At 57.2% G+C, this 26831-nt stretch overlaps 1 protein-coding gene across 5 annotated transcripts; it reads left to right on the top strand.

Moving 5' to 3' along the window:
- The first annotated feature begins 1127 nt into the window (after positions 1–1127).
- SIPA1L3 (signal induced proliferation associated 1 like 3) lies at positions 1128–25124 on the top strand. 5 transcript variants are annotated; one of them, XM_084502040.1, is made up of 22 exons: positions 1128–1231; positions 3769–3842; positions 7082–8592; positions 8834–8964; positions 10181–10369; positions 10595–10769; positions 10877–10980; positions 11088–11245; positions 11415–11991; positions 12946–13220; positions 14632–14856; positions 14963–15106; positions 15228–15355; positions 16398–16495; positions 17212–17570; positions 18436–18609; positions 19550–19712; positions 19821–19980; positions 20887–21006; positions 21896–21977; positions 23066–23150; positions 23249–25124. In XM_084502040.1, the coding sequence occupies exons 3-22, from the start codon at positions 7251–7253 to the stop codon at positions 23393–23395; spliced, it is 4836 nt and encodes a 1611-aa protein (XP_084358166.1). In that variant the 5' UTR covers positions 1128–1231; positions 3769–3842; positions 7082–7250; the 3' UTR covers positions 23396–25124. The 5 variants fall into 5 exon arrangements, with proteins under 5 accessions (XP_084358166.1, XP_084358168.1, XP_084358164.1 ...); XM_084502042.1 differs by having other exon boundaries at positions 3769–3847; positions 23069–23150; XM_084502038.1 differs by having other exon boundaries at positions 3769–3847.
- The last annotated feature ends 1707 nt before the right edge of the window (positions 25125–26831 follow it).

The raw sequence follows: 26831 nt of genomic DNA, 5'->3' as shown, positions 1-26831 counted from the left end.
GCCACCGTCACCGCCGGGCCGGTGACGAGGTGTGGGCGCATCCCCCTCTTCCTACCCCAAAATTTGGAGCGGAATTAACTTTAAAAACTGCCAAATAAGGAAAAAGAGCGGCGCAGGACCCCCGGGGGGGGGGCACAGGACCCCCGGGGGGGGACACACGGGGGTTGGGGGGGGGTCCTGGTGTCGCGGCGGCTGCTTTCGCCCGCCCTCGGATTTGTACGGTACAAGCAATAAAATGTTGGTTTTTTGTTGTTTTTTTTGGGGGGGTTTTGGGTCTTTCCTGCGCCCTTGGGGACCGCCCCGCGTCCCCCTGGGGTCTGGGGGGGTTTTGGGATGTGGGGGGGGCTGGGATAAGGGACAAGGGATGGGGACAGGGACAGGGGATGGGGACAAGAGACTGGAACTGGGCTAAGGGACAGGATGGGGACTGGGATCAGGGATGGGACTGGGATGGAGACAGGGGGATGGGATTGGGATGAGACTGGGACAAGGGACTGGAATGGGGACAGGGGACTGGGATAAGGGACGGGGTTGGGGACAGGAGATGGGGATAAGGGACAAGGGATGGGGACAAGGGACAGGAGGATGGGGATAGGGACTGGGATGGGGACAGGGGTGTGGGATTGGGATGAGACTGGGACAAGGGACTGGGATAAGGGACAGGGATGGGGACAAGGGACAGGATGGGGACTGGGATGTGGGATGGGGACGGGAGACTGGGACAAGGGGTGGGTGTAGGGACAAGGGATGGGGACAAGAGTCTGGGATGGGGACAGGGATGTGGGATTGGGATGAGACTGGGACAAGGGACTGGGATTGGGACATGAAACTGGGATAATGGATGTGGGATGGGGACGAGGGACAGGATGGGGACTGGGATAAGAGACACGGGACTGGGATGGGGCCAGGAGACTGGGATAGGGGACAGGGATGGGGACAAGGGCCAGGAATGGGGCCAGGGGACAAGAACCAGACACGGGACTGGGACAGGGCTGGGGACACGCGACAGGACCCACGCGGGGCTCCTGCCCCTTTAAGACCGCCCCCCCCACTCCCCCTGGTGGCGCGCCGCGCTGGCCCCGCCCCCTTTGTTAACCCCGCCCCCTCCCCGTAGCCCCGCCCCCTCGGCGTGCGCTCCCCTCCCTTCAGTCTCCGCGCGCCGGCTCCGCGGCGTCCTCGCGCCGCCGCCGCCGCCCCCCATTGGCCCGTGCGCTCGCGCCGCCGCCGCCTGGTGAGAGACCCCCCCCGCCCCTCCCCGCGCCGCCTCAGTCTCCCCCGAGGGGCTCGGGGGAGACGGGCGGGGAGGGGGGCGCTGCCGCCGCTCGCGCCCCGGTTGCTTTTCCCGAGCGGCCTCGGGCCGTTTTTGGGGAGCGGGGAGGGTGGGAGGGCACGGCGGGGGGGGGTCCCGGTAGCCCCGGCTCCCCGCTTCCTCCTCCCGGCGGGCTGCGGGGGGGGCGCTGCTGGGATTTGTAGTCCGCGGGCGGCGGCGCGGGCCTAGCGGCGGATGAGGGGGGGAGGGGGGCGAGGACTACAACTCCCAGCGGCCCCCGCGCGGGGTGGGGAGGGGGCGGTGCTGGTGCCCCGCAGGAGTTGGGGCCCGGGCCGCGGGGGGAATGACGTGGTTTTGGGGGGGGGGGGGGGGGAAATTTGGGGGTCCTGGGGGGATTTTGGGGGAAAATTGTGATTTTTTGAGGGGAAATTGTGGCTTTTAGGGGGGAAAGTGTGGGTTTTGGGGGGGAATTGTGGGTTTTAGGGGGGGGTTGAGGAGGATGGGGGGGTCCCTGAGGTGCTTGGGGGGGGCTCTGAGGGGTTTTGGGGGGGTCTGGCACGGTTTGGGGGGGGCCCTGATGTGATTTGGGGGCCCTGAGGTTTTTGGGGGGGGCTCTGAAGTGTTTTTGGGGGCCCCACAGCCCCCCCCCTCTCCTTTTTTGTTGTCAGGGGGGGCAAAACGAGGCCTTGCTTCCCTGTGCCCCCCCCCCCTCTTTTCTTTTTTGGGTGGGGGGCACCAATGTGGGGTGCTGCCCCCCCCTTAATTTTTGGGGTACAACTCTTGCTTTCCACCCCCCCCCCCAAAAAAAAACAGGGGAATCCCCCCTTAATAACAGGGTCCCCACCCCTTCCCCCTCCCCTGGGATATTTTGGGGGTGGGGGCACCCCCTTAACCCCCCCTCCCAAAAAAAATAAAATCAGACGAGCATCCATTCATCCAACCCTTATTTTTTAATATTTTTAATAGTTTTTTGCTCGTTTTTCCCCTTTTTTAAACAAAAACCCACCCAGCGCTGATGGCAGGCTGCCTCCTGCCCCTCGTTACCCCAATGTGCCCCCCCCTCACCCCCCCCAGCCCCCATTTTTAACCATTTCTTTAATTTTTCGGGCCTCCAGAACTCCCTGCTGGGAGGTAACCCGTAATAATGACCCCATTAGAAGCAGGATTTGGGGATTTTGGTTGTCTTTTGGGGCAAAAAGCCCCACTTTTTTGTGCAAATTTTAAAAGGGGGGGGGTCCGAGGCGGTTTTTGGGGTGTAACAGCTGAAATTGGGGCGGAATTGGGTCAAATTGGGGTGCTGGGGAATGAATGGGGCTGTGGGATTGGGGTTTAGGGGGTGTGGGTGGGGGCTTCCCCCCCCCCCCCCTTGTTTTTTTCATTGGGGTGAGCCCCCCCCACCCCCCTGAGGGGTTATTTTCCCAAATTTCACCATTTTTTCCCCCAAAACCTCCAATTTTAGAAGCTCGCCGGCGGCCGGAGCGATGCTGAAACATTTCCCTTAAAGAATTAAGTGGGAAAAGGGGGGGCAAAAATGACCCAAAACCAACCAAACTCCCCCCAAAATCCGGCCGGGGGCGTGCGTGCGGAAGCGAAACCCCCCCGGGAATTTCTTCCCTTTTTAAATAGGAGCCAGGATTATTTTTATTTTGGGGGGGGGGGTGCACCCCCACCCCCCAATTCACCCAGATTTCATTTATTTTTTGGCTTTTTTTCCCCATTTCACGGAAAAAAAAATAAGATTTTATTTTCGGCCCTTCCCAGCCCCCCCCCCCCGGCATATTTTCCTTCTTCCCCCCCCCCTTTTTTTATTTTCTTAATTAAATCCCGTCGCCAAACTTGTCCTGACCTATTTGTGCAGGCACCAAAGAGCCGTTCGCTAACGAGCCGCTGTTAATTAGGATCCGCCGCCGGGCTCCGCTCCCCCCGCCGTGCAACCCGAGGGGCTTTTTTTGGGGGAAAAATCCTCAAATTTGGGATCTTCAGTTTTGATATCTTCCAATTTAGGATCTGGGGGGGGGGGGCAGCACCCCTCAAACTCTTGGATTTACCAGCAAAAACCCCGATTTCCCTTTATTTTACCCAACAACGAGGCTGCTGCTTCTTCTGCTGCCGATTTTTTTGGGGAGAAAAACCTCCCTTTTGTTCTTTTGGGTATTTTTGGGGGGTTGTTTTTGTGGTTTTTTTTGTTGTTTTTTTTTTTTTTTTTGGGGCAGCGCCCGCCCTGCAGGTCGGGGCTTGCCGGGCTCAGCCCGCTCCGCCTGCCGTGAGCAGCTTCATTACCATTAAAAACCTCCGATTCTCACCCATTTTGGGGTGTTTTTTTTCTTTTTCCGGGCCCCCCAAATCTCCCCGCCGCCGCCCCGAGGTCCTAATTAAGGCTGACGAGGTAAAGACCCCGCTTTTAATTAATCAAAGCAGGTTAATTGCGTCGCTCCGAGCCTGCTCCCCCCCCTCTACACCCATTTAATGGATTTCTCTGCTTTTTGCCCCAAATCCAGAGCCGCCCCGTGATCCTGGACCCCGCTGACCCCGATCGGGGGCTGCTGTCGGACCCCCCCAGCGCATCCCCGCGGTAAGGTCGGTGATTTTGGGGGAATATCTCGAGATTTTGTGAATTGTGACCCAAAACAGGATCAGCTCCTTTCGCTATTGTATTTTTTTCCCTTTTTTTCCCTCTTTTTTTCCCTTTTTCCCCTCCTTTTACACTAAAACCAATTAATGACGATCTCATCGCCCGGTAATGGGGATTATTTGGCGTTAACCACCCCTAATTAGGCACAAAGTTGTGAACCTCTTAGCTAATTGCTCCACTAATTTCCCCTCCCACAGCCGGCCGGGGACGTTTTGGGTTCGTTTCCTGCCTTTTACCCATTTAGGACCAATTTTCAGGAAACGCGGAACTCAGCCCCTGCTTGAAGCAGGTGTTTTTGCCTGGCATCCCAAAATTTGGGTTGATTTTGGGGGGAAAAAAGCATGAAATAGGGCACGAGGCACTTGTGGTGTGCTGAGTGCTCTCCCGATCCGTTTTTTGGGCTGTTTTCACCCAAAATGAGCACTGGATGATAGAATCTACAACGTGAGGCTCAGCAAAACCAGGAGCCGTGCCTTAAATCGGCATTTTTAAGGGGAAATTTTCCCCGATGCCTGTTTTTTTTCCCCCCCGATTCCAGGCTAAGGCAGGGTTAAAGCCGTGGCCACGGGGGGAAAAACGCCAGAAATTGTAGCGCAATTTATCAAAAGCCGTGGTTAATAATTAAAAAACCTCGCCCTTCCCCCCTCGCGGCAGCTCCGGGTGCTTTGGGGCGTGCGGCTCGGAAAACCCAGCTCGGTAAATAGGCCCCGAGATAAAGCAGAAACCGCCCCGTTTCCCCCCAAAATTTTGGGGGCGTTTCGCAGCCACGCGTGGCGTTTGAGCCCTTTTCCTGGCGTTTTTACCCCAAAAATCACACGGGGTGTCGGGGTCATCCCGCTCTCTGGATCGGCTCCTCGGTGCCGCGAGGCTCCCATGACTAAAATTAAAAATTATGGCTAAAATTTTAAAAAATATAACATATTTTTGGCTTTGAGAGCCAGCTAAAATTGTTAAAATTAAAAATTATGGCTAAAATGGTTAAAATTATTATTTTTTTTCACTCTGGGTGATCAAATTCTCGCTGGTGCACAAGGAAATCCCACAGGGATGCGGCACCAGGAATTGCCTGCTTCCCCCCAAAATTTTGGGGCATTTCTCACCCGTGCATGACGGTGACCCTAAATACAGGACCATAGTGGGGTGTTTGAACCCTTTTCCTGGCATTTTTACCCCAAAAGTCACACTGGGCATTGGGATCATCCTCCTCGGTGCTGTAAGGCTCCGGCTAAAATGGCTAAAACTAAAAATTACGGCTAAAATTAAAAAAAAAAAACATTATATTTTTGGCTTCAGGAGCCAGCTAAATGGTTTAAAATCAAAAAATATGGCTAAAATGGTTAAAATTAGTATTTTTTTTCGCTCTGGGTGATCAAATTCTCCCCATCCCACGAGGAAATCCCTGGGGACGCGGCGCCGGACCCTGACCCCGCGCGGTGCCGGCCGCGGGCGTTCCTCTGCCCTTTGCCCCCGGGGAGCGCCCGGCCCCAAATCCGCCCCGGATCCGAGGGCAGAAAGCGGAAAAAAAATCAATTTTTCCGCCCGGCCGCGCCGGGAATGAGTTAATTCCCCCCATTTCTCCATCTGGAGACGGAGAGAATAGAGTAGGACCTACAATAACAGCGCTGGTTGTGTTTACGTGGTGGTTTTTTTTGGGGTCGAGCTCGGCGTTTTTGGCTCGCGAGCTGAGGGATTCGGCGTTGCCCAGCCAGCGGGGCGATTTTGGGGCCAGATCTCGCCGTTTTGGTTAAAGCAGCTCTCCGGGAGCGCGGGGCCTTCCCTGCTCGTCTTCGGGGGATTAGAGCAGATTATTTCGAGAGGGAGATTAGAGCAGCCCAGCGGGGTGGGTGCTCGCTGTTTGCCTGCATCCCCGCTGCCCGTTTTGGGGAGAAAAACGGGGATTTGGGCTGAAAAATCGGCGTGAAGTGGTCCCGAACCCACCGAGGTAAGGGCCCGTTTGGGTTGAAATCCCTAAATCCGGTCATTTTCCGCGGGGTTCAGTCCCCACCAGGGATTGCTCGGAAGGGGACGACGCGTGAGCTGCGAGGCGGAGCGATTTTGGGGCGAATCCGAGCGATTTTGGGGCGGATTTTGGGGCGGATTTTGGGGTTTCGCCCCCGGGGCGCGCTCGGCTGCCGCGCCTCCCCCGGATTAGCGCCGGGGTTGGGAAATTTGAGCCTTAAAGCCCCAAAAGGCGGCAGGGAAAGGCGTGGAACCGCCTCGTTAATCCCTCAGCACCTTTCATTAATCGCTAATTTAAGGGCAGGAGGCTCCGAACACGTCCTCAAAGTCACTGTATTGGGGTTTTTCCCCCCAAAAAAACGCCGGGATTTGGGAATTCGTCGCCGCCAGCGCGGCAACGGGGCCCCGAGGTTTGGGGATGAGACTTTGGGGCCGAAATCCCCGGGGTTTTGTCCCCCCCCCCGGGGGTCAGCAGAGCTTCACGAGATGCCCTGGGGGTGCTTTTAGCCAATTCTGAGTCGTTCCACCCCAAATTCATCACCGAAAAAAATCTTCTGGGACGTGCTCGGCCTAGGGGGGGGAGCTGGCAAGAGGCTGAGAAAGGAGGGTAAAAAAAACAAAAACTGGGTACCCAAATTGGTGTTTTTTCCCCCCAGCACCGGTGTTTCGCGTCTTTTTTTTAATTTTGGGGGCAAATCCGTGGGTTTTGGTAAAGGAGGGCTGCACCAAGAGCTTAATTCCCGATTTTTGGTAAATCCTCACTCCGGTCGGGGCTGCTCCTCGGAGAGGCTCGTTAGCCCTCCCCGTCTGCGTTTAATTAATGCTCTCAGGTATTGATTTAACACCCCCCCCTGCTCGCCAGATGCCGGCTGGCGGGGTAATTAGCGGGGATTAACGAGCTGCGCGCCCGACGGGGCAGCCTGGAGGGGACGCAGACAGATTAGGACTCGTCTGTCCGTCCCCATCCCACGGGGGGGGGGCTTTTTTGGGGTCCCCAGACCCCCCTTTTTGGGGTGCCGAAGGGATTTGGTTTGCCGGGGGGCGATTTTTGGCGAGCCAAAACCCCCCTCGAAACCAAAACCCCGGTGCGTGCGGTTGGGGACGGTTTTAGGGGCTGCTCGGTGACTTTGGGAGGACCCCAAAATGCAGATAAATGGGTGAACCCCCCCAAATAACCCCCCCAAAATCCCTCTGACCTCTTTTCTCCTTCTCCTTGGCAGGATGGCCGGGCAGAAGCGCCGGCGGGCGCCGGCGTGAGCGCGGTGGGCAGAGCCATGGGGCAACGGCGCGCCGGGCACGGCCACCCCCGGGCTTCGCCGGCCGCTCGCCGGCCCCCGGCGTGGCAACCATGAGCCCCCCCCCCGCGGCCACGCCACCCCTCGCCGGACGATGAGCGCCCACCGCCCGCCCCGGCACGACGACGGCGCCGGCGCCGCCACCGACCCGGCGTTTTGGGCGCAGAATGGAAACGGCGCCTCCGAACCCGGCGCCCCCCGGCCGGTGCCGCCGGTGCTCCCCAAAATGGGGGTGCGCGCCCGCATCGCCGACTGGCCCCCAAAAAGAGAACCCGCGGCCGCCAGCCCGAGCCGAGAAGGGGGCCGGGAAGCGGCGGCGGCGGCGGCGACCCCGCGGGGCGGCCCCGGTGGGCAGCAGCCACCCTTGGGTGGCGGCGGCGGCGGTGGCGGCGGCGGTGGCGGCGGCGTTTCGGGGCTCAAAGCCCTGCACCGCTTGGCCCGGCGGCGCTCCAAGGACGTGGAGTTCCAGGAGGGGTGGCCCCGTTCTTGCGGCCGTCCCCTGGTCCCCCTGCGGCACCGCAGCAGCAGCGAGGTGACGCTGAGCGAGTGCGACCCCGAGGAGGCGGCGGAGGCGCGGGGGGCCAAGCTGGCGGGGGCCGGGGGTTTGTTCCGCGAGTACGGCAGCACCTCGTCCATCGACGTGCAGGGCATCTCGGAGCAGAGCTTCTTCGCCATGCTCAACGAGTTCCGCAGCGGCGGAAAAAGCTCGGGGGGGGTCACGCTTTCTTCGGAGACCCCCCCGGGACCGTCTCCGGTGGCGCCGCGGGACGAGCCGGCGGCGCAGCCCAAGGAGAAAACGCGGAGGAAAGGGCCCAAGGGCGACGCCGGGGGCGAATCCATCTTCAGGAAGCTGCGGAGCGGCCGAAACGAAGGGGACGGAGGCGGCGGTGAGGAGGGGAGAGCGGCGGAGCCGGGCAAGGCGTGGGTTTGCCGGCGGAGCTTCGCCCACTACGACGTGCAGAGCATGCTCTTCGACCTCAACGCCGTGGCCGCCAACCGCGCCGTGGTGGCCCAGCGCCGAAACACCACCACGGGAGCCTCGGCGGCTTCGGCGGCCAGCGCGCGGCCCGGCGGGCCGGATCCGGCCTTGGCCAGCACCGAGGACCTGAACGGCAAGGAGAACCTGGAGCACGACGTCGGGGATAACACCAGCAACGAGCTCCTGCTCAGCTGCCCCCATTTCCGCAACGAGATCGGCGGCGGGGGCGAGCGCAACGTCAGCTTCTCCAGGGCTTCGGGGGGCTCGGCCGGCGGCGGTCCCGTGGGTGACGGGGGGTTCCCGGAGCCCAGCCTCGACGCCCGGCCCACCAACGCCGGCATTTCGGTGCTGGAGGTGCCCAAGGAGCTGCAGAGGAACCCCAACAGGCTCAAGCACTACAGCGTCGAGCACGTGGACCTCGGCGCCCGCTACTACCGGGACCATTTCCACGGCAAAGGTGGGCACGCGGCGGCGCCGAAACGTTGTGGGGTGGTGACGTGGAGGTGCTCGGGGGGCTTCGAGACCACCCCAAAGCCTTTTTTTTGAAGGGTTTGGGGTGCATCGCCGCGCCTTCCGTCCCGTTTGTGGGAATGGGAACGGGGATGGCGTGGAACTGGGAGGTCTGGTGGGACTGGGTGGGGTGGAAGGTCCCACAAGCCGTCTGTCCCTACACCTCCTTCGTCCCCGTTTGCTTGCAGAGCACTCCAACTACTTCGGGGTGGACGAGAAGCTGGGCCCCGTGGCCGTCAGCATCAAGAGGGAGAAGCTGGAGGACCACAAGGAGCACGGCCCCCAGTACCAGTACAGGATCATCTTCCGGACCAGTGAGGTGCGTTGGCGCGCTCTTCGCCCCCTTGGGTGCCTTAAAACCAGTTCCTAAAGGGGCTGGGAGTGGGGCACACTTGTGGGTCCGTCCCCATCCTGTTATCATTGTCCCCCCCATCCCCATTTTGGGGCTGTCCCCATCCTGCTCGCCACCATCATCATCCCCTTCTCTGGTCCTTCCCCATCCCATCATCACCATCGTTGTCCCCGTTGTTCCTATCCCGGATCCGTCCCCATCCCATCATCACTGACCCCATCTTGGGGTCTCGTTCACCGTTGTCCCCATCTCAGGTCCATCGTCATCCTCATCGTTCCCCTCTTGGGCCTGTCCCCGTTGTTCTTGAGACCTTCCTTGTCCCATCATCATCCTCACCTTGGATCCATCCCATTGCCATCATCCTCATCATTGTCCCCACCTCGCATCTGTCCCCGTCCCGTTGTCCTAATCGTCATCCCCACCTTGGGTTCATCCCCATCCTGTTGTCCCCACCTCGGATCCGTCCCAATCCTATCATCCCCATCATCATCCTCACCTCAAATCTGTCCCCATCCCATTGTCCCCATCATCGTCCTCACCTCAGATCCGTCCCCATCCCATCCTTATCATCATCCCCACCTTGGATCCATCCCCATCCCATCATCCCCATCATCATCCTCACCTCAGATCCATCCCCATCCCATCCTTCTCATCATCATCTCCACCTGGGATCCATTCCATCATCATCCCATTATCGTCCCCACCTTGGATCCATCCCCATCCCATCACTCCCATCATCATCCCAGTATCATCCCCATCTTGGACCCATCCCCATCCCATCCTTCTCATCCTCTTGTCCCGATCCCATCACCCCCATCATCACCCCATTATCACCCCCACCTTGGGTCCATCCCTATCCCATCATCCCCATCCCATCATCCCATTATTGTCCCCACCTTGGGTCCATCCCCATCATCATCCTCACCTTGAATCCGTCACCATCCTATTGTCCCCACCTTGGCTCCATCCCCATCCCATCATCCCATTATCATCCCGACCTCATCCCCATCCCATCACCCCCATCATCACCCCATTATCACCCCCACCTTGCCTCCATCCCCACCCCATCACCCCCATCCCCATCCCATCATCACCCCCACCCTGCGCCCATCCCCACCCCTCTCCCCTCCCCTCCCCGTGCGCCCCCCCCCGGCTCACCCACCCCCTTTTTCACCCCGTAAAGCTCACCACCCTCCGCGGCTCCATCCTGGAGGACGCCACCCCCACCGCCACCAAGCACGGCACGGTGCGGGGGCTCCCGTTGAAGGACGCCCTGGAGTACGTCGTCCCCGAGCTCAACATCCACTGCCTGCGCCTGGCCATGAGCACCCCAAAAGTCACCGAGCAGCTCCTCAAGCTCGACGAGCAAGGGGTGAGCGGGATCTGGGGGTCTCGGGGGGGCGGGCGAGGGGGTCCCGGTGACAAATATCCCCCGGTGGTGGCCCCCATCACGGTGGTGCCGCGGCAACTGGTGGTGATTTGTGCGTTTTTGACCCTAAATCTCTTGGTCGCCTTCTTGGCTTGACGATCCGTGGGGTTGGGGTGGGAGGGGGGGATACGTGGCCCCCTTTTTGGGGTGCTGACCCCCTCCCCGCAGCTCTGCCGGCGGCACAAGGTGGGCATCCTGTACTGCAAAGCCGGGCAGAGCTCGGAGGAGGAGATGTACAACAACGAGGACGCGGGGCCGGCCTTCGAGGAGTTCCTCTCGCTGCTGGGGGAGAAAGTTTGCCTCAAAGCCTTCAGCAAGTACGCCGCGCAGCTGGACACCAAAAGTGAGCAACGGGGACGGATTTTTTGGGGTCCTCCTCAAAATTTGGGGCTTCGATTACAGATTTGGGGCCGCCCAAATCCTTGACTGCCTGTTTTCCCCCCCCCGCAGCCGACTCGACGGGCACCCACTCGCTCTACACCACCTACCAGGACTACGAGATCATGTTCCACGTCTCCACCATGCTGCCCTACACCCCCAACAACCGGCAGCAGGTACCCCAAAACCCCTCCAAGGCTCCACACCTCATCCGTTTGTCCTTCTGTCCCTCATACACCCCCCCTTTTTTATTTTTTTTTGGCTTCTTCTCCCCCCTCGCCAGCTGCTGAGGAAGAGGCACATCGGCAACGACATCGTCACCATCATCTTCCAGGAGCCCGGCGCCCTGCCCTTCACCCCCCAAAACGTCCGATCGCACTTCCAGCACGTCTTCATCATCGTCCGAGCCCACAGCCCTTGCACCGATAATGTCTGCTATAGGTGAGCCCCCCCCGGATAACCCCATTTCACCCTCCAAATCCCCCCCACCGCGCTTTGGGGTCAAATTTTGGGGGCGTTTTCTCCCCTCCGAGATGTTTCTCCCCCTACTCCTTCTTCCTCAAAGTGCCCCGAGGACCCGTAATTAATTTTCTGCTTCGCCTCCCCCAAGCGTGGCCGTGACCAGGTCCAAAGACGTGCCCCCCTTCGGCCCCCCCATCCCCAACGGCGTCACCTTCCGCAAGTCCGACGTCTTCCGAGACTTCTTGCTGGCCAAGGTGATCAACGCGGAGAACGCCGCCCACAAGTCGGACAAATTCCACACCATGGCCACCCGCACGCGGCAGGAGTACCTCAAGGACCTGGCCGAGAACTGCGTCACCAACACGCCCATCGATTCGGCCGGGAAGTTCAACCTCATCTCCTTGGCCTCCAAAAAAAAGGAGAAGACCAAAGCCCGGGCGGGCGCCGAGCAGCACAGCGCCGGGGCCATCGCCTGGCGCGTCTCCGCTCAGGATTTCGCCCGCGGGGCCGAGATCTCCTGCGCCTTGGGCATCTCCAACGAGTTCGTGGTGCTGCTCGACCTGGCCGCCAAGGAGGTGGTCTTCAACTGCTTCTGCGGGGACGTCATCGGCTGGACCGCCGACGCCTCCACCCTCAAGATCTTCTACGGCCGCGGCGACCACATCTTCATCCGGGCGGCCGAGGGCGGCCCCGAGGACGTCAAGGAGATCGTGCAGAGGTTGAAGGTGAGCGTCTTGGGGTCGTGGAGCTCCTCCATCCTCGTGGAGGAGGAGATTTGGGGCCGTGGAGCTCTTCCATCCCCGTGGAGGAGGAGATTTGGGGCCGTGGAGCTCTTCCATCCTCATGGAGGAGGAAATTTGGGGTCATGGAGATCCCTCGTCCTCATGGAGGAGGAAATTTGGGGTCATGAAGCTCCCTTGTCCTCATGGAGGAGGAAATTTCGGGTCGTGGAGATCCCTCGTCCTCATGGAGGAGGAGATCTGGGGCCGTGGAGCTCCCTTGTCCTCATGGAGGAGGAAATTTGGGGTCATGGAGATCCCTTGTCCTCATGGAGGAGGAAATTTGGGGCTGTGGAGCTCTTCCATCCTCGTGGAGGAGGAGATCTGGGGCCGTGGAGCTCTTCCATCCTCATGGAGGAGGAAATTTGGGTTGAGTTGGGTTCGGTTGGGTTGAGTTGGGTTCGGTTGGGTTGAGTTGGGTTCGGTTGGGTTGAGTTGGGTTCGGTTGGGTTGAGTTGGGTTCGGTTGGGTTGAGTTGGGTTCGGTTGGGTTGAGTTGGGTTCGGTTGGGTTGAGTTGGGTTCGGTTGGGTTGAGTTGGGTTGAGGTTGGTTCGGTTGGGTTGAGTTGAGTTGGGTTGGGTTGGGTTGGGTTGGGTTGGGTTGAGTTGAGTTGGGTTGGGTTGAGCCGGGTTGAGTTGGGTTGGGTTGAGTTGGGTTGAGTTGAGTTGGGTTGGGTTGAGCCGGGTTGAGTTGGGTTGGGTTGAGTTGGGTTGAGTTGAGTTGGGTTGGGTTGGGTTGAGTTGGGTTGGCTTGAGTTGGGTTGGCTTGAGTTGGGTTGAGTTGGGTTGAGTTGGGTTGAGTTGAGTTGGGTTGAGTTGAGTTGGGTTGAGTTGAGTTGGGTTGAGTTGGGTTCCTTTCGGCGCGCGTCAACGGCGACGAGTGGCCGTGCCCTTCTTGCAGGTGACGACGGCGGGCTGCGAGACGGTGGACATGACCTTGAGGCGCAACGGGCTGGGCCAGCTGGGTTTCCACGTCAAATACGACGGCACGGTGGCCGAGGTGGAGGATTACGGCTTCGCCTGGCAGGCCGGGCTGCGGCAGGGCAGCCGCCTGGTGGAGATCTGCAAGGTGGCCGTGGTGACCCTCAGCCACGAGCAGATGATCGACCTCCTGCGCACCTCCGTCACCGTCAAGGTGGTCATCGTCCCGCCCCACGAGGACGGGGCGCCGCGCAGGTGAACCCCCCATCCCGCTCCTCGTTACGGCTTTTTGGGGTTTTGCTGCTGGAGAAATTCGGGGCCGGGTTCCCACCGGGGTGTTTTTTGGGGCTCGGTTCCCACCAGGGTGTTTTTTTGGGGCTGGGTTCCCACCAGGGTGTTTTTTGGGGCTCAGCTCCCCGGGGCACTTTTTGGGGGCTCAGCTCTCCCAAGGAGTTTTTTGGGGCCGGGCTCCCAGGAGCATTTTTGGGGCCTCAGTTTCCAGGGTGATTTTTGGGGCTCAGCTCCCCCAAGGCACTTTTTGGGGCTTAGCTACCCCCGGGGGCTGGGTTCCCACCGGGGTGTTTTTTTGGGGCTGGGTTCCCACCGGGGTGTTTTTTGGGGCCGGGCTCCCCAGGGCGTTTTTGGGGCCTCGGCTTTCAGGGTGATTTTTGGGGCTCAGCTCCCCCAAGGCATTTTCTGGGGCTTAGCTACCCGGGGCGTTTTTGGGGCTGGGTTCCCACCGGGGTGTTTTTTTGGGGCCAGGTTCCCACCAGGGTGTTTTTTTGGGGCTGGGATCCTCCAGGGCGCTTTTGGGGCCGGGCTCCCCCAGGGCATTTTTGGGGCCTCGGCTTTCAGGGTGATTTTTGGGGCTCAGCTCCCCCAAGGCATTTTTTGGGGCTTAGCTACCCGGGGCGTTTTTGGGGCTGGGTTCCCACCAGGGTGTTTTTTTGGGGTGGGTTCCCACCAGGGTGTTTTTTTGGGGTGGGTTCCCACCGAGGTGTTTTTTGGGGCTGGGTTCCCACCGGGGTGTTTTTTGGGGCCGGGCTCCCAGGAGCATTTTTGGGGCCTCAGCTTCCAGGGTGATTTTTGGGGCTCAGCTCCTCCAAGGCATTTTTTGGGGCTTAGCTACCCGGGGTGTTTTTGGGGCTGGGTTCCCACCACGGTGTTTTTTGGGGCCGGGCTCCCCAGGGCATTTTTGGGGCCTCAGCTTCCAGGGTGATTTTTGGGGCTCAGCTCCCCCAAGGCACTTTTTGGGGGCTCAGCTCCTCAGGGCGTTTTTGGGGCCTCAGCTTCCAGGGCACTTTTAGGGCTCTGCTCCCCAGGGGCACTTTTGGGGGACTCTGCTCCCTGGGGTGTTTTTGGGGGCTCCCTGGGACATTTTGGGGCTCAGCCCCTGGGGCAAACCGGGGTCTCCGAGGTGTGCACGGAGACAGAATTGCCATCAGGGACCCCGTTCCCATCCCCTCCATCCTTACAAACCCTAATTAGAGCAATTAAGGCTGGTTTAATGACAGGATTTGGAGGCTAGCCCCCCTCAATCCCCCATCCCTGCAGAATTTCGGGGACGGGGGCAATTTTGGGTGTCGCTCAACAACCAAAGGGGCCGGGATCTTCAAGGGGGGGGTCGTCCCCGTCCCCAAATCCCCAAATCCTGATGTCCTTTTAGGGGCTGGGCCGAATCGGTGGAGCTGAGCAGCTCCGAACCCAAAGGCGAAGCCGACAGCGGGCGACCCCCTTACCGCAGCAGCTCGGGGTGGCAGTGGAGCGGCCCCGCGTCCCACAACGCCCCCCCCCCGGCCACCGCTGGCCACGGGCAACCCCTCGGTGGCAGCAGGGCCACCAAACAGCCCCCGGTGTCCTACCGCGAGGTGCAGCCCCCGCACGCCAAGAGGTGAGGACGAGGGATTTTGGGGGGGGGGGGGGGAAGCTTTGGGGCTTTTGGGGGGCGTTTTGGGGGTGCCGTGACCCCCCTTTTTCTCCTCGCCCCGATACCCCAGACCCGTCAGCTTCCCCGAAAGCCCCCACCCCAATGCCTCGACGCCGGTCGGAGCCGAGAGGTCGCAGCCTTACCGGCAACCCTCGGGGAGCTTCTCGGCGCCTGCCACCGCCACCTACGCTCGCTATAAACCCTCTCCGGAAAGGTTTGTAGGCTCCGCGCCCCCCCTTAAAAAAAAAAAATAAAAAATCACCGCTTTTTCCCTTTTACGGGATGGCCCCAAAACGAGGAGAAAAGCCCCAAACTCCTCTCGTTGTCCCCCTTAGGTACGCGGCCCCGCAGCGGGCGCTGCTGCCCTTCGAGCCCCACGGTGGCCACGATGTCCCCTCCAGCGGTGATTCGTCCTCGGGGGGGCTCAGCAGCCACGAGAGCACCATGGAGAGGCACAAACCCGGTGAGAAAAGTGTTTTTGGGGGGGGCAAAGGCAGGAAAACCCATCCTGGGGGGCGCAAAACCCAACCCAGGGGGGAAAAAACCCAGCTTGGGGTGCGCAAAATTTGGCTCAGGGGCGCAAAACCCAGCTTGGGGGGGTAAAACCCAACCTGGGGGGGTAAAACCCATCCTGGGGGGCAAAACACAACCTGGGGGGGGAAAAACCCATCAGGAGGGGGCACAAAACCCGGCTTGGGGGTGCAAAACTCAACCCAGGGGGTGCAAAACCCCTCCTGGGGGGGGCAAAACCCAACCTGGTGGGACAAAACCCATCCCGGGGGGCACAAAACCCATCCTGGGGTGTCAAAACCCAACCTGGGGGGCGCAAAACACAACCGGGGGGGGGCAGAACCCATCCTGGGGGGGCACAAAACCCAACCTGGGGGGGTAAAACCCATCCCGGGGGGCACAAAACCCGGCTTGGGGGTGCAAAACTCAACCCAGGGGGGGCAAAAACCCCTCCTGGGGGGCGCAAAACCTGGCTTGGGGGTGCAAAAATCCAACCTGGGGGGACAAAACCCATCCCGGGGGGCGCAAGACCCCTCCTGGGGGGGGGAAAAACCCAACCTGGGGTGTGCAAAACCCAACCTGGGGGGGCAAAACCCATCCCAGGGGGCACAAAACCCCTCCTGGGGGGGGCAAAACCCAACCTGGGGGGACAAAACCCATGCCGGGGGGGCTCAAAAGCCATCCCAGGGGGGCAAAACCCAGCTTGGGGTGTGCAAAATTTGGCTTGGGGGGGCAAAACCCAACCGGGGGGGGCAAAACCCATCAGGAGGGGGCACAAAACCCAACCTGGGGGGGCAAAACTCATCCTGGGGGGCACAAAACCCAAACTGGGGGGGCAAAACCCAACCTGGGGGGGCAAAATCCAACTGGGCTGGGACCAGAACCGCCCCCAAATATTTTGGGGACGAGGGTCCCGGGCTGGGGGGGAGGTGGCCCCGGTGCCCCCCCCCCCATTTTGGTGACGCCGGGGGGGGGGGTTTTGGGACTCGTTGCAGAGCCGCTGTGGCACGTGCCCGCCCCGTCCAGGCTGGGGGGCAAGCGGGCCAGCAGGCAGGAGGCCACGGGCAAGGACTCGCCCAGCCGGCACCCAAAGGTGAGGGGCCGTCACCCTGGGGGGCTGGGGTACCCCCCCAGTGCCTTGGGGACTTGGGGGGGGGCTCTGGGACCCCCCCAGTTTCATTTCGGGGCACCCTAAGCTTTTTGGGAGGGGCTCTGGGACCCCAAAGCTTGATTTTAAGGGGGGCTCTGGGACCCCAAATCTAATTTTGAGGCACCCCCAGTCCTTTGGGGGGGCTCTTGGACCCCAGATTTAATTTTGGGGCACCCTCAGTCCCTTGGGGGGGGCTCTGGGACCCCAAATTTAATTTTGGGGCACCCCCAGTCCTTTGGGGGGGCTCTTGGACCCCAGATTTAATTTTGGGGCACCCTCAGTCCCTTGGGGGGGGCTCTGGGACCCCAAATTTAATTTTGGGGCACCCCCAGTCCTTTGAGGGGGGGCTCTTGGACCCCAAATTTAATTTTGGGGCACCCCCAGTCCCTTGGGGGGGGGCTCTGGGACCCCCCAGCTTCATTTTACAACCCCCAACCCTCTTGTGGGGGGGCTCTAAGACCCCCCCATCTTCATCTCCCCCCCCCCCAACCCCTTTTTATGCCCTCAACCCCCCCCCAATCTTCCTTTTACCCCCCCAACCCCATTTTTTCACCCCCTAAGCCCCCCCAGGGCTCCTTTTCACCCCCTCCAAGCCCTTTTTTAGGACTGGGGGGGGGGTCTAGGAGCCCCCCCCTCACTTTTTGTGTCCCCCCCCCCAGCCCGAAGCCCCCTACTCCAGCCACTCGAGCAGCAACACCCTCTCCAGCAACGCCTCCAGCAGCAGCCACGACGAGCGCTGGTTCGACCCCCCCGACCCCCCCGACCCCCCCGACCCCGACCCCCAAATCTCCAAAGGGGGTGGGGGTGGGGGCGGCGGGGGGGGGGCTTCCAGCGACAGCGGCATCGACGCCCCCCTCTACGCCCCCAAATCTTCCCGGCCGGCTGCCCCCCCCCAGAGGGAAAAAATCCCCAAAGGGTACGGGGAGGAGGAGCCCCCCCCCGCCAAGGGCTACCAGCGGCCCAGGGGCTGCTTGCCGCCCCCCCCCGCCGCCAGCCCCGACCCCTTCAAGCAAGCCAGGTAATGAGACCCCCCCCCAGACCCCCCCCAAATTCCTTTTGACCCCCCCCAACCCTCTTTGACCCCCCCCCAAATCCCTTTTGACCCCCCTGAACCCCCCTTGACCCCCCCAAATCCCCTTTGACCCCCTGACCCCCTTTGACCCCCCCCCTTTGACCCCCCCAAATCCCCCTTTGACCCCCCGACCCCCTTTGACCCCCCCCTTATTTTATTTTATTTTATTTTATTTTATTTTATTTTATTTTATTTTATTTTATTTTATTTTATTTTATTTTATTAATTTTAATTTAATTTAATTTTAACTTTCTTTATTTTTTACTTTATTAATTTTTTTAATTTTTTAAATTTTAATTTAATTTAACTTTAACTTTTCTATTTATTTTTTATTTTATTAATTTATTTTTTTAATTTTAATTTAATTTTAACTTTCTTTTTTATTTTTTTTATTTTATTATTTTTTTAAAAATAATAATTTTAATTTTAATTTATTTTATTTTTTATTTTATTATTATTTTTTTAATTTTAATTCAATTTTAATTTATTTTTATTTTTTATTTATTTTTTATTTAATTTATTTTTTATTTTATTAATTTTTTATTCTTAAAAATTTTAATTTTAATTTAATTTTAATTTATTTTATTTTTAATTTATTTTTTATTTTATTATTATTTTTTAAATTTTAATTCAATTTAAATTTATTTTTATTTTTTATGTATTTTTTATTTTATTAATTTTTTATTTTTAAAAATTTTAATTTTAATTTAATTTTAATTTTAATTTAATTTTAATTTTAATTTAATTTTAATTTTAATTTAATTTTAATTTAATTAATTTTTTTTTTTATTATTTTTTTTTTTTCCTGCAGCTCCCGGGGGGGTCCCAAAGGCCCCGCGGAGCCCCCCCGCCCCCCCGGCTCCTTCCAGCTCTCCGCCTCCGTCCCCAAATCCTTTTTCTCCAAGCAGCCCGGCAGGACCAAACCCGGCTGGAAACGGGGCGACGACCCCCCCGCCCGCCCCACAGCCTTCCCCGACCCCAAAAAGTAAGGGGGGACCCCACGGGGGGGGCTCAGCTGGGACCCTACAGGTTTTAGGAGGGGTTTGGGGGGGGTGCGGGGGGGTGGGTGATTCGGTTTTGGGGTTCAAAGTGGTGAAAGGGCTTTGTGCACCCCAAAAATCCCACCCCATAAATCCCCCAAGAGCCTCATACACCCCCTAAATCCCCCATAAATACCCAAGAGATTCGTACACCCCATAAATAACCCCTAAATCCCCCAAAGAGCTTCATGCACCCCAAAAATCCCATCCCCTAAATCCCCCAAAGAGCTTCATACACCCCTTAAATCCCACCCCATAAATCCCCCAAGAGCTTCATGCACCCCATAAATCCCCCATAAATCCCCCAAAGAGCTTCATGCACCCCATAAATCCCCCATAAACCCCCCAAAAAGCTTCATACACCCCCTAAATCCCCCAAGAGCTTCGTGTACCCCCTAAATCCTACCCCATAAACCCCCCAAAGAGCTTTGTGCACCCCCTAAATCCCCCATAAATCCCCCAAAGAGCTTCATACACCCCTTAAATCCCACCCCATAAATCCCCCAAGAGCTTCGTGAACCCCTAAATCCCATCCCATAAATCCCCCAAAGAGCTTTCTGCACCCCAAAAATCCCCCAAGAGCTTCGTGCACCCCATAAATACCCCATAAATACCCCATAGCCCCCCCAAAGAGCTTCATACACCCCATAAATCCCCCATAAATCCCCCAAAGAGCTTCATGCACCCCAAAAATCCCACCCCATAAATCCCCCAAGAGCTTTGTGCACCCCTTAAATCCCCCGTAAATCCCCCGAGAGCCTCATACATCCCATAAGTCCCCCCTAAATCCCCCCTAAACCCCCCAAAGAGCTTCGTCCACCCCCTAAACCCCCCCCCGGGGGTCCCTTTTTGGGGTCTGACCCCAAAAAAAAAACCCCATTGCAGGCAGGTGGACGCGGGCACCAAGAACGTTTTCGGGCAGCCGCGGCTGCGGGCGTCGCTGCGGGACCTGCGCTCCCCCCGCAAACCCTACAAATCCACCGTGGAGGCCGACCTCAAAAAACTCATCCTGATGGACAGCGCCGGCCCCGAACCCGAGCGGGACACGGTGAGCGACCCCCCCAAAAAAAAATTAAAAAAAAAAAAATTAAAAAATCTTTAAAAATGACGAAAAAAAGCGCAAAAACCTAAAATCGCCGTTTTTCGCCCCAAAAAGTCGCCCCCCAAGGGGTTGCAGAGGACGCTGTCGGATGAGAGCCTCTGCGGGGGGCGGCGGGAGGGGGCCGCCGCCCCCGACCCCCCCTCGGCCGCCACCTTCCCCTCCTGCACCCTCCCCGGCCGCCGGCAGCACCCGGGCAGCCTCCCCGAGAAAAAATGTAAGTTTGGGGTTTTTCCCCTTTTTCCCCTTTTTTTCCTTTTTCCCCCCTTTTTTCCCCTTTTTTCCCCATTTTTTTTCCTTTTTTCCCCCTTGTTTTCCCCTTTTTTTCCCCTTTTCCCCATTTTTCCTTTTTTCCCCCTTTTTTCCTTCCCCTTTTTTCCTTTTTCCCCTTTTTTCCTTTTTTTCCCCTTTTTTCCTTTCTCTTTTCCTTTTTCCCTTTATCCCCCTTTTTCCCCTTTTCCCCTATTTCCCCCCTTTTTTCCCTTTCCCCCTTTCTTTCCCCTTCCCCCCCTTCCCCCTTTTTTTTCATTTTCCCACTTTTTTCCCATTTTTTCCCACTTTTTTCCATTTTTTCTGTTTTTCTCACCTTTTTTCCCCTTTTTTCTTCCCCTTTTTCCCCCCTTTTTTCCCCTTTCCCCCTTTTTTCCCCCCTTTTCCCCCCATTTTTTCCTTTTTTTCCTCCTTTCCTGTTTTTTTGGTTTTTTCCTTTTTTTTTCCTTTTTTTTAATTTTTTTTTCCTTTTTTTCCTTTTTTCATTTTTTTTCCTTTTTCCATTTTTTCCCTTTTTTCCTTTTTCCGTTTTTTTCCTTTTTCCCTTTTTTTCATTTTTTCCTTTTTTTCCTTTTTTCGTTTTTTTCTCCTTTTTTTTCCTTTTTTTCCTTTTTTTTCATTTTTTTTCCTTTTTTCCTTTTTTCCTTTTTTTTTGTTTTTTTTCCTTTTTTCCTTTTTCCTTTTTTTCTTCTTTTGTTTTTTTTTTTGTTTTTTTTTTCTCTTTTTTCGTTTTTTTCCTTTTTCACGTTTTCCTTTTTTCCCTATTCCCTTTTTTCTCCCCCCTTTTTTTTTTTTTCCCCTCTCCCCCTCACCCTCCATTTTGGGGCCGTTTTGGGGTTTTTCCCCCCCCCAGGCACGATCTCTTCCCTGGAGCTGCGCCGCGTGGAGCCGGGCCCGGGGCTGATGCCGCTGCCGGCTGCGGGGCCGGGGCTGGAGTGGGCCAGCCTGGTCAGCGCCGCCAAGGCCTACGAAGGTAACGGGGTTTTTATAGGGTCGGGGGGCTGCGGGGGGCGGGGGGAGGCCTCACGGGGCCCCCGCAGGCTGCACAGGCTGTAGGGAGGCGCCCGGCCCTATAGGGAGGTGTTCGGCTCCATAACAATGGTCCTGACCCTATAACGGAGCTCTCAGCCCCATAGGGATGTTCCTGACCCATAGGGATGTTTCTGACCCTATAAAGGAGCTCTCAACCCCACAAGGATGTTCCTGACCCTATAAGGGGGCTCTCAGTCCCATAGGGAGGCTGCCAGCCCTATAGGGAGGTGCCCAGCCCTGTAACAATGCTCCCGACCCCATAGGGATGTTCCTGACCCTATAGGGGAGCTCAGCCCTATAACGACTCTCCCACCTCTATAGGGAAGCTCTCAGCCCCACAAGGATGTTCCCAACCCCATAGGGAGGTGCCTGACCCTATAGGGGAGCTCTCAGCCCCATAGGGATGTTCCTGACCCCATAGGGGAGCTCTCAGCCCCATAGGGATGTTCCTGACCCTATAGGGGATCTCCCAGCCCCATAACAATGCTCCTACCCCTATAGGGTCACTCCTTCCCCTATAAGGGATTTCCCAGCCCCACAAGGATGCTCCCACCCCTATAGGGTCACTCCTTCCCCTATATAGGATTTCCCAGCCCCATAACCATGCCCCCACCCCTATAGGGTCACTCCTGACCCTATAAGGGATCTTACAACCCCATAACGATGCTCTCACCCCTATATAGGATCTCCCAGCCCCATAACCATGCCCCCACCCCAATAGGGGGATCTCCCAGCCCCCCAAGCCCCCCCCCGACCCTATATGGCCGCCCTTGAGCCCCCACCCTATAGTTTTGGGGGGGTCCCGACCCCACTGCCCGCTCCCCCCGCAGTGCAGCGCGCCGTCTCCCTCTTCTCCCTCGCCGACCCCGAACCCCAAAACGCCCCCGCGGAGCGCCCGGCACCGCGCTGCAGGTAAACCACGGGGGGGGGGACCCTAAATCCATGGGGGGGGGTCCTAAATCCCAGGGGGGACCCTAAATCCCAGGGGGGACCCTAAATCCCAGGGGGTGGTCCTAAATCCTGGGGGGGGGATCCTAAATCCTGGGGAGGGATCCTAAAACTGGGGGGGGGGTCCCAAAGGCCGGGGGGGATCCTAAAATTGGGGGGGGATCCTAAAATCAGGGGGGGCCCTAAACACGAGGGTGGGGGTCCTAAAACCCTAGTGGGGGAATCCTAAAACCCAGGGGGGGGACCCTAAATCCCAGTTGGGGCCCTAAACACAAGGGTGGGGGTCCCAAAACCCTGGGAGGGTCCTAAAATCCCGGGGGGGGTCCTAAATCCTGGGGGGGGGGATCCTAAATCCTGGGGAGGGATCCTAAAATTGGGGGGGGGGGGGTCCCAAAACCCTGGGGAGAGATCCTAAAACCCTAGTGGGGGAATCCTAAAATCCCAGGGGGGGGGTCCCAAACCCTGGATGGGGCCCTAAATCCCGGGGGGAGAGCGCCCTAAATCCCCGGGGGGGGACCCTAAATCCCAGGGGGGGGATCCTAAAACCCTGGGGAGGGTCCCCAAAACCCCTGGGTGGGGGTTCCAAAACACTTGGGGGGGGGAAATCCTAAAACCCCTGGGAGGGGGGGGTCCTAAACCCAGGGATGTTCCCCAAAAACCCTTAAGGGGGGGTCCCCAAAACCCCCGGGGGGGTGCTCCCAACCCCATAACCCCCCCCAATATTTTTTTTACCCCCCCAATTTATTTTTTTTACCCCCCAATATTTTTTTTACCCCCCCAAATATTTTTTTTACCCCCCAAATATATTTTTTGCCCCCCCAATATTTTTTTTACCTCCCCAATTTATTTTTTTACCCCCCAATTTTTTTATTTACCCCCCCAATTTTTTTAATTTTTTTTTACCCCCCCATTTTTTTTTAATTTTTATTTTATTTTTTATTTTTTACCCCCCCAATTTTTTTTATTTTTTTTTTACCCCCCCAATTTTTTATTTTTTATTTTTTTTTACCCCTTAAACATTTCATTTCCTTTTTTTTTCTCCCCCCCCCCAGCAGCGAGGAGCCCCCCCTGGACCTCCCCGGGAAGGTTTTCCAGCTGGAGGCGATGCTCAAGCAGCTCCACAGCGACCTCCAAAAGGTTTGGGACAACACCGGGACATTATAGGGCACCCCCTTTTTTTGGGGGGGGGACCCTATAACCCCCCCCCTTAATTTTTTTTCGTGCCCCCCCCCCAGGAGAAGCAGGACAAGGTGGTGCTGCAGGCGGAGGTGGCGTCGCTGCGGCAGAACAACCAGCGGCTGCAGGAGGAGTCGCAGACGGCCAGCGAGCAGCTGCGGCGCTTCGCCCGCTTTTTTGGGGCCGTCGACAAAAAGGAGCTTTGAGGGGGGGCCCGACCCCCCCCCCCCGGCACGGTCCTATACGGGGACCGGTCCTATATGCGGACTGGAGGAGGCTCACGGGGTAAAGAGCGGTCCCACAGGGCTAGGAGGGCTGTTATAGGGCTGGGATGGCTTTATAGGGTCAGGAGTGGTTTGTAGGGTCAGGAGTGTCCGTATAGGATCAGGAGCTGCTATATGGTCATATACGTGAACCGGTCCTATATACGGACTGGAGGAGGCTCATGGGGTTAGGAGTAGCCTTATGGGGCCAGGAAAGCTCTTATAGGGTCAGGAACGGCTTCATAGGGTCAGGAGTGTCCATATAGGATCAGGAGCTGCTATATGGTCATATACAGGGACCGGTCCTATATACGGACTGGAGGAGGCTCACGGGGTAAAGAGCGGTCCCACAGGGCTAGGAGGGCTGTTATAGGGCTGGAATGGCTTTATAGGGTCAGGAGTGGTTTATAGGGTCAGGAGTGGTTTGTAGGGTCAGGAGTGCCCATATAGGATCAGGAGCTGCTATATGGTCATATACAGGGACCGGTCCTATATACGGACCAGAGGAGCCCCACGGGGCAATAAGCAGCCTTACAGGGTCAGGAACGGCTTTATAGGGTCGGGAGTGTCCATATAGGATCAGGAGCTGCTGTATGGGACCAAGAGCTGCTGTATGGTTCTATATAGGGACCGGTCCTATATGCAGACTGGAGGAGGCTCATGGGGTTAGGAGTAGCCTTACGGGGCTAGGAGGGCTGTTATAGGGCTGGAGTGGCTTTATAGGGTCAGGAGTGGTTTGTAGGGTCAGGAGTGTCCGTATGGGATCAGGAGCTGCTGTGTGGTACTATATAGGGACCGGTCCTATATACGGACCAGAGGAGCCCCATGGGACTGGGAGAAACCCTACAGGCCCGGGAGCTGCTGTATGGGACCAGGAGCGTCTTTATAGGGCCAGGAGTTTCTATATGGGACCAGGAGCTTCTGTATGGGACTGGGAACAGCTATATAGGGCCAGGAGCAGCTATATGGGACCAGGAACATCCATATAGGACCAGCAGCGTCCCTATGGGGCTGCGAGCAGCCATATGTGCCCAGCACCTTCTGTATAGGGCCAGGAGCACCCATATGTGCCTGGTAGGGTCCCTATAGGGCCGGGAGCCTCCCTATAGGGCCAGGAGCTTCCCTATAGGGCCCAGTAGCATCTGTAGAGCCCCAGGGGCACCCATAGGGTCCTGGGAGCACCCATGGGTGCCCGACCCCATCCCTATAGGGCCGGGAGCCCCCATATAGGACCAGGAGCACCCATGGGTGCCCGACCCCATTCCTTATAGGGCCGGGACCCCCCCCCTAGGTCTTCCAGCCCCGTTTCCTCCGGGGGCTTCCAAGGCAATAAGGGGCGAGGGGCTCCCCCCCCCCCGGCCCCCTTTTTTTTTTTTTTTGGGTTGTTTTGGGGCTTTTTTATTATTTTGAACATTTTTTTTTTTTTTTGGGGTGCGAACCGAAAAAAAAATAATAATTCTCCCAAGCACTTTTTTTTTCCCCCAAAAAAAACCCTAAATTATTTCCGCCACCAAGCGATGCTGAGAGCGGCTCAGGAAGCGACCCCCCCCCCCCCCCCAAAAAAAAATCCCCCCACCCCAAAAAAAAATCCCCCCCCCCCGCCCCAAAATCCCCCCCGAATTGTTTAAATGTAAATGTTCTTTATAAAAAAAAAACACTATATTTGTATAAATGGGACCGTTTGTAAGCTTTTTTTTGTGTTTTTTCCCTCAATTTTCTATTTTTTTTTTTGGGGGGGGGGGGACACGGACGGACTCCAGGACCCCCCCACCCCAAAAAAAACCCTCGTTGTGTATATGGGAACCTGTACATTTTATTTTATACCCCCCCGATCTTATTTAATTCCCCCCCTCCCCCCCCCATTAAAAAAAAAACACCTTAAAAACCCTGCGATTTTTGCTAATCTGGACCAAAACGCTGTGCCCCCCCCCCCACCCCCCCCAGGTGTGTTTTTTTTTGCTCATTTTGTGTAAAAAAGAGGCTGGAAAAGGAAATAAAAGGTTTGTAGAAAGCCGGCTCCTTCGGGGGGGGGGGCAGGACCCCCCACCCCGGGCATATTTTTTTTTGGGGGGGGGGGCTGGGAAATTTGGGGGGAATTTGGGGGTTTTGGGGGGAATTTGGGGGGTTTGGGGGTCTTGGGTTAAGGGGGGGGGTCTTGGATTATGGGGATTTGGGGGGAATTTGGGGGATTTGGGGGGGTCTGGAAATTTTTTGGGGGGGGTCTGAAATTTTTGGGGGGGGTCTGGAAATTTTTGGGGGGGGTCTGAAAATTTTGGGGGGGGTCCTGAAAATGTTGGGGGGGGTCTGGAAATGTTGGGGGGGGGTCTGGAAATTTTTTCGGGGGTCTGGAAATGTTGGGGGGGCTGGAAAATTTTTGGGGGGGGGTCTGAAAATTTTTGGGGGGGTCTGGAAATTTTTTGGGGGGATCTGGAAATTTTTGGGGGGGTCTGAAAATTTTGGGGGGGGGTCTGGAATTTTGGGAGGGGTCTGAAAATTTTTGGGGGGGGGTCTGGAAATGTTGGGGGGGGGTCTAAAAATTTTGGGGGGGTCTGGAAATTTTTGGGGGGGTCTGAAAATTTTGGGGGGGGGTCTGGAAATATTGGGGGCAGTCTGAAAATTTTTGGGGGGGTCTGGAAATTTTTGGGGGGGGTCTGAAAATTTTTGGGGGGGTCTAAAAATTTTGGGGGGGGTCTGGAAATTTTGGGGGGGGGTCTGGAAATATTGGGGGTCTGGAATTTTTTTTGGGGGGGTTCTGAAAAATGTTGGGTGGGGTCTGAAATTTTGGGGGGGGTCTGGAAATGTTGGGGGGGGTCTGAAAATTTTGGGGGGGTCTGGAAATGTTGGGGGGGGTCTGAAAATTTTGGGGGGGTCTGGAAATTTTTGGGGGGGGGTCTGAAAATTTTGGGAGGGGTCTGAAAATTTTTGGGGGGGGTCCCTGGAGGTTTTTTTTTTGGGGGGGGGTCTCGGAAAGCAGGCGGAGGCGGGGGGGCTCTGCCCATGGTTTAATGCACAGACACTCAAAGCACACGGCGCCACGACAACACGACTCTGGGGGGGGGGCAAGGGGGGGGGCACAGATTTTTTTTTTTTTGGGTGGGGGGGGGGCCCTCAGCTGCTCCCCCCCCCCCAAAAAAAAAATTTCCCCCCCCCCCCCCCCCCACTCTTTGCACCAGGAACAACAGAAACCCACCACATGGAGCAGCTCGATTTTTTTTGGGGGGGGGGGGGGACGACACCACCCCCCCCCCCCCCCCCATATTAAAATAAATACCCCCCCCACCAACCACGAGGAGGGGGGGGGGGGCGCAGCGGGGGGGGTGCCCCCCCCCCCCCAAATTTCACATCATGCAACGCCCCCCCCCCCATTTTTTCCCCCCCC

Source organism: Aythya ferina (assembly GCF_964211825.1).
Source record: "Aythya ferina genome assembly, chromosome: 35".
Taxonomy (NCBI): domain Eukaryota; kingdom Metazoa; phylum Chordata; class Aves; order Anseriformes; family Anatidae; genus Aythya; species Aythya ferina.
The sequence above is the reverse complement of the archived record's forward strand: the minus strand, read 5'-3'. Positions and strand labels throughout refer to the sequence as shown.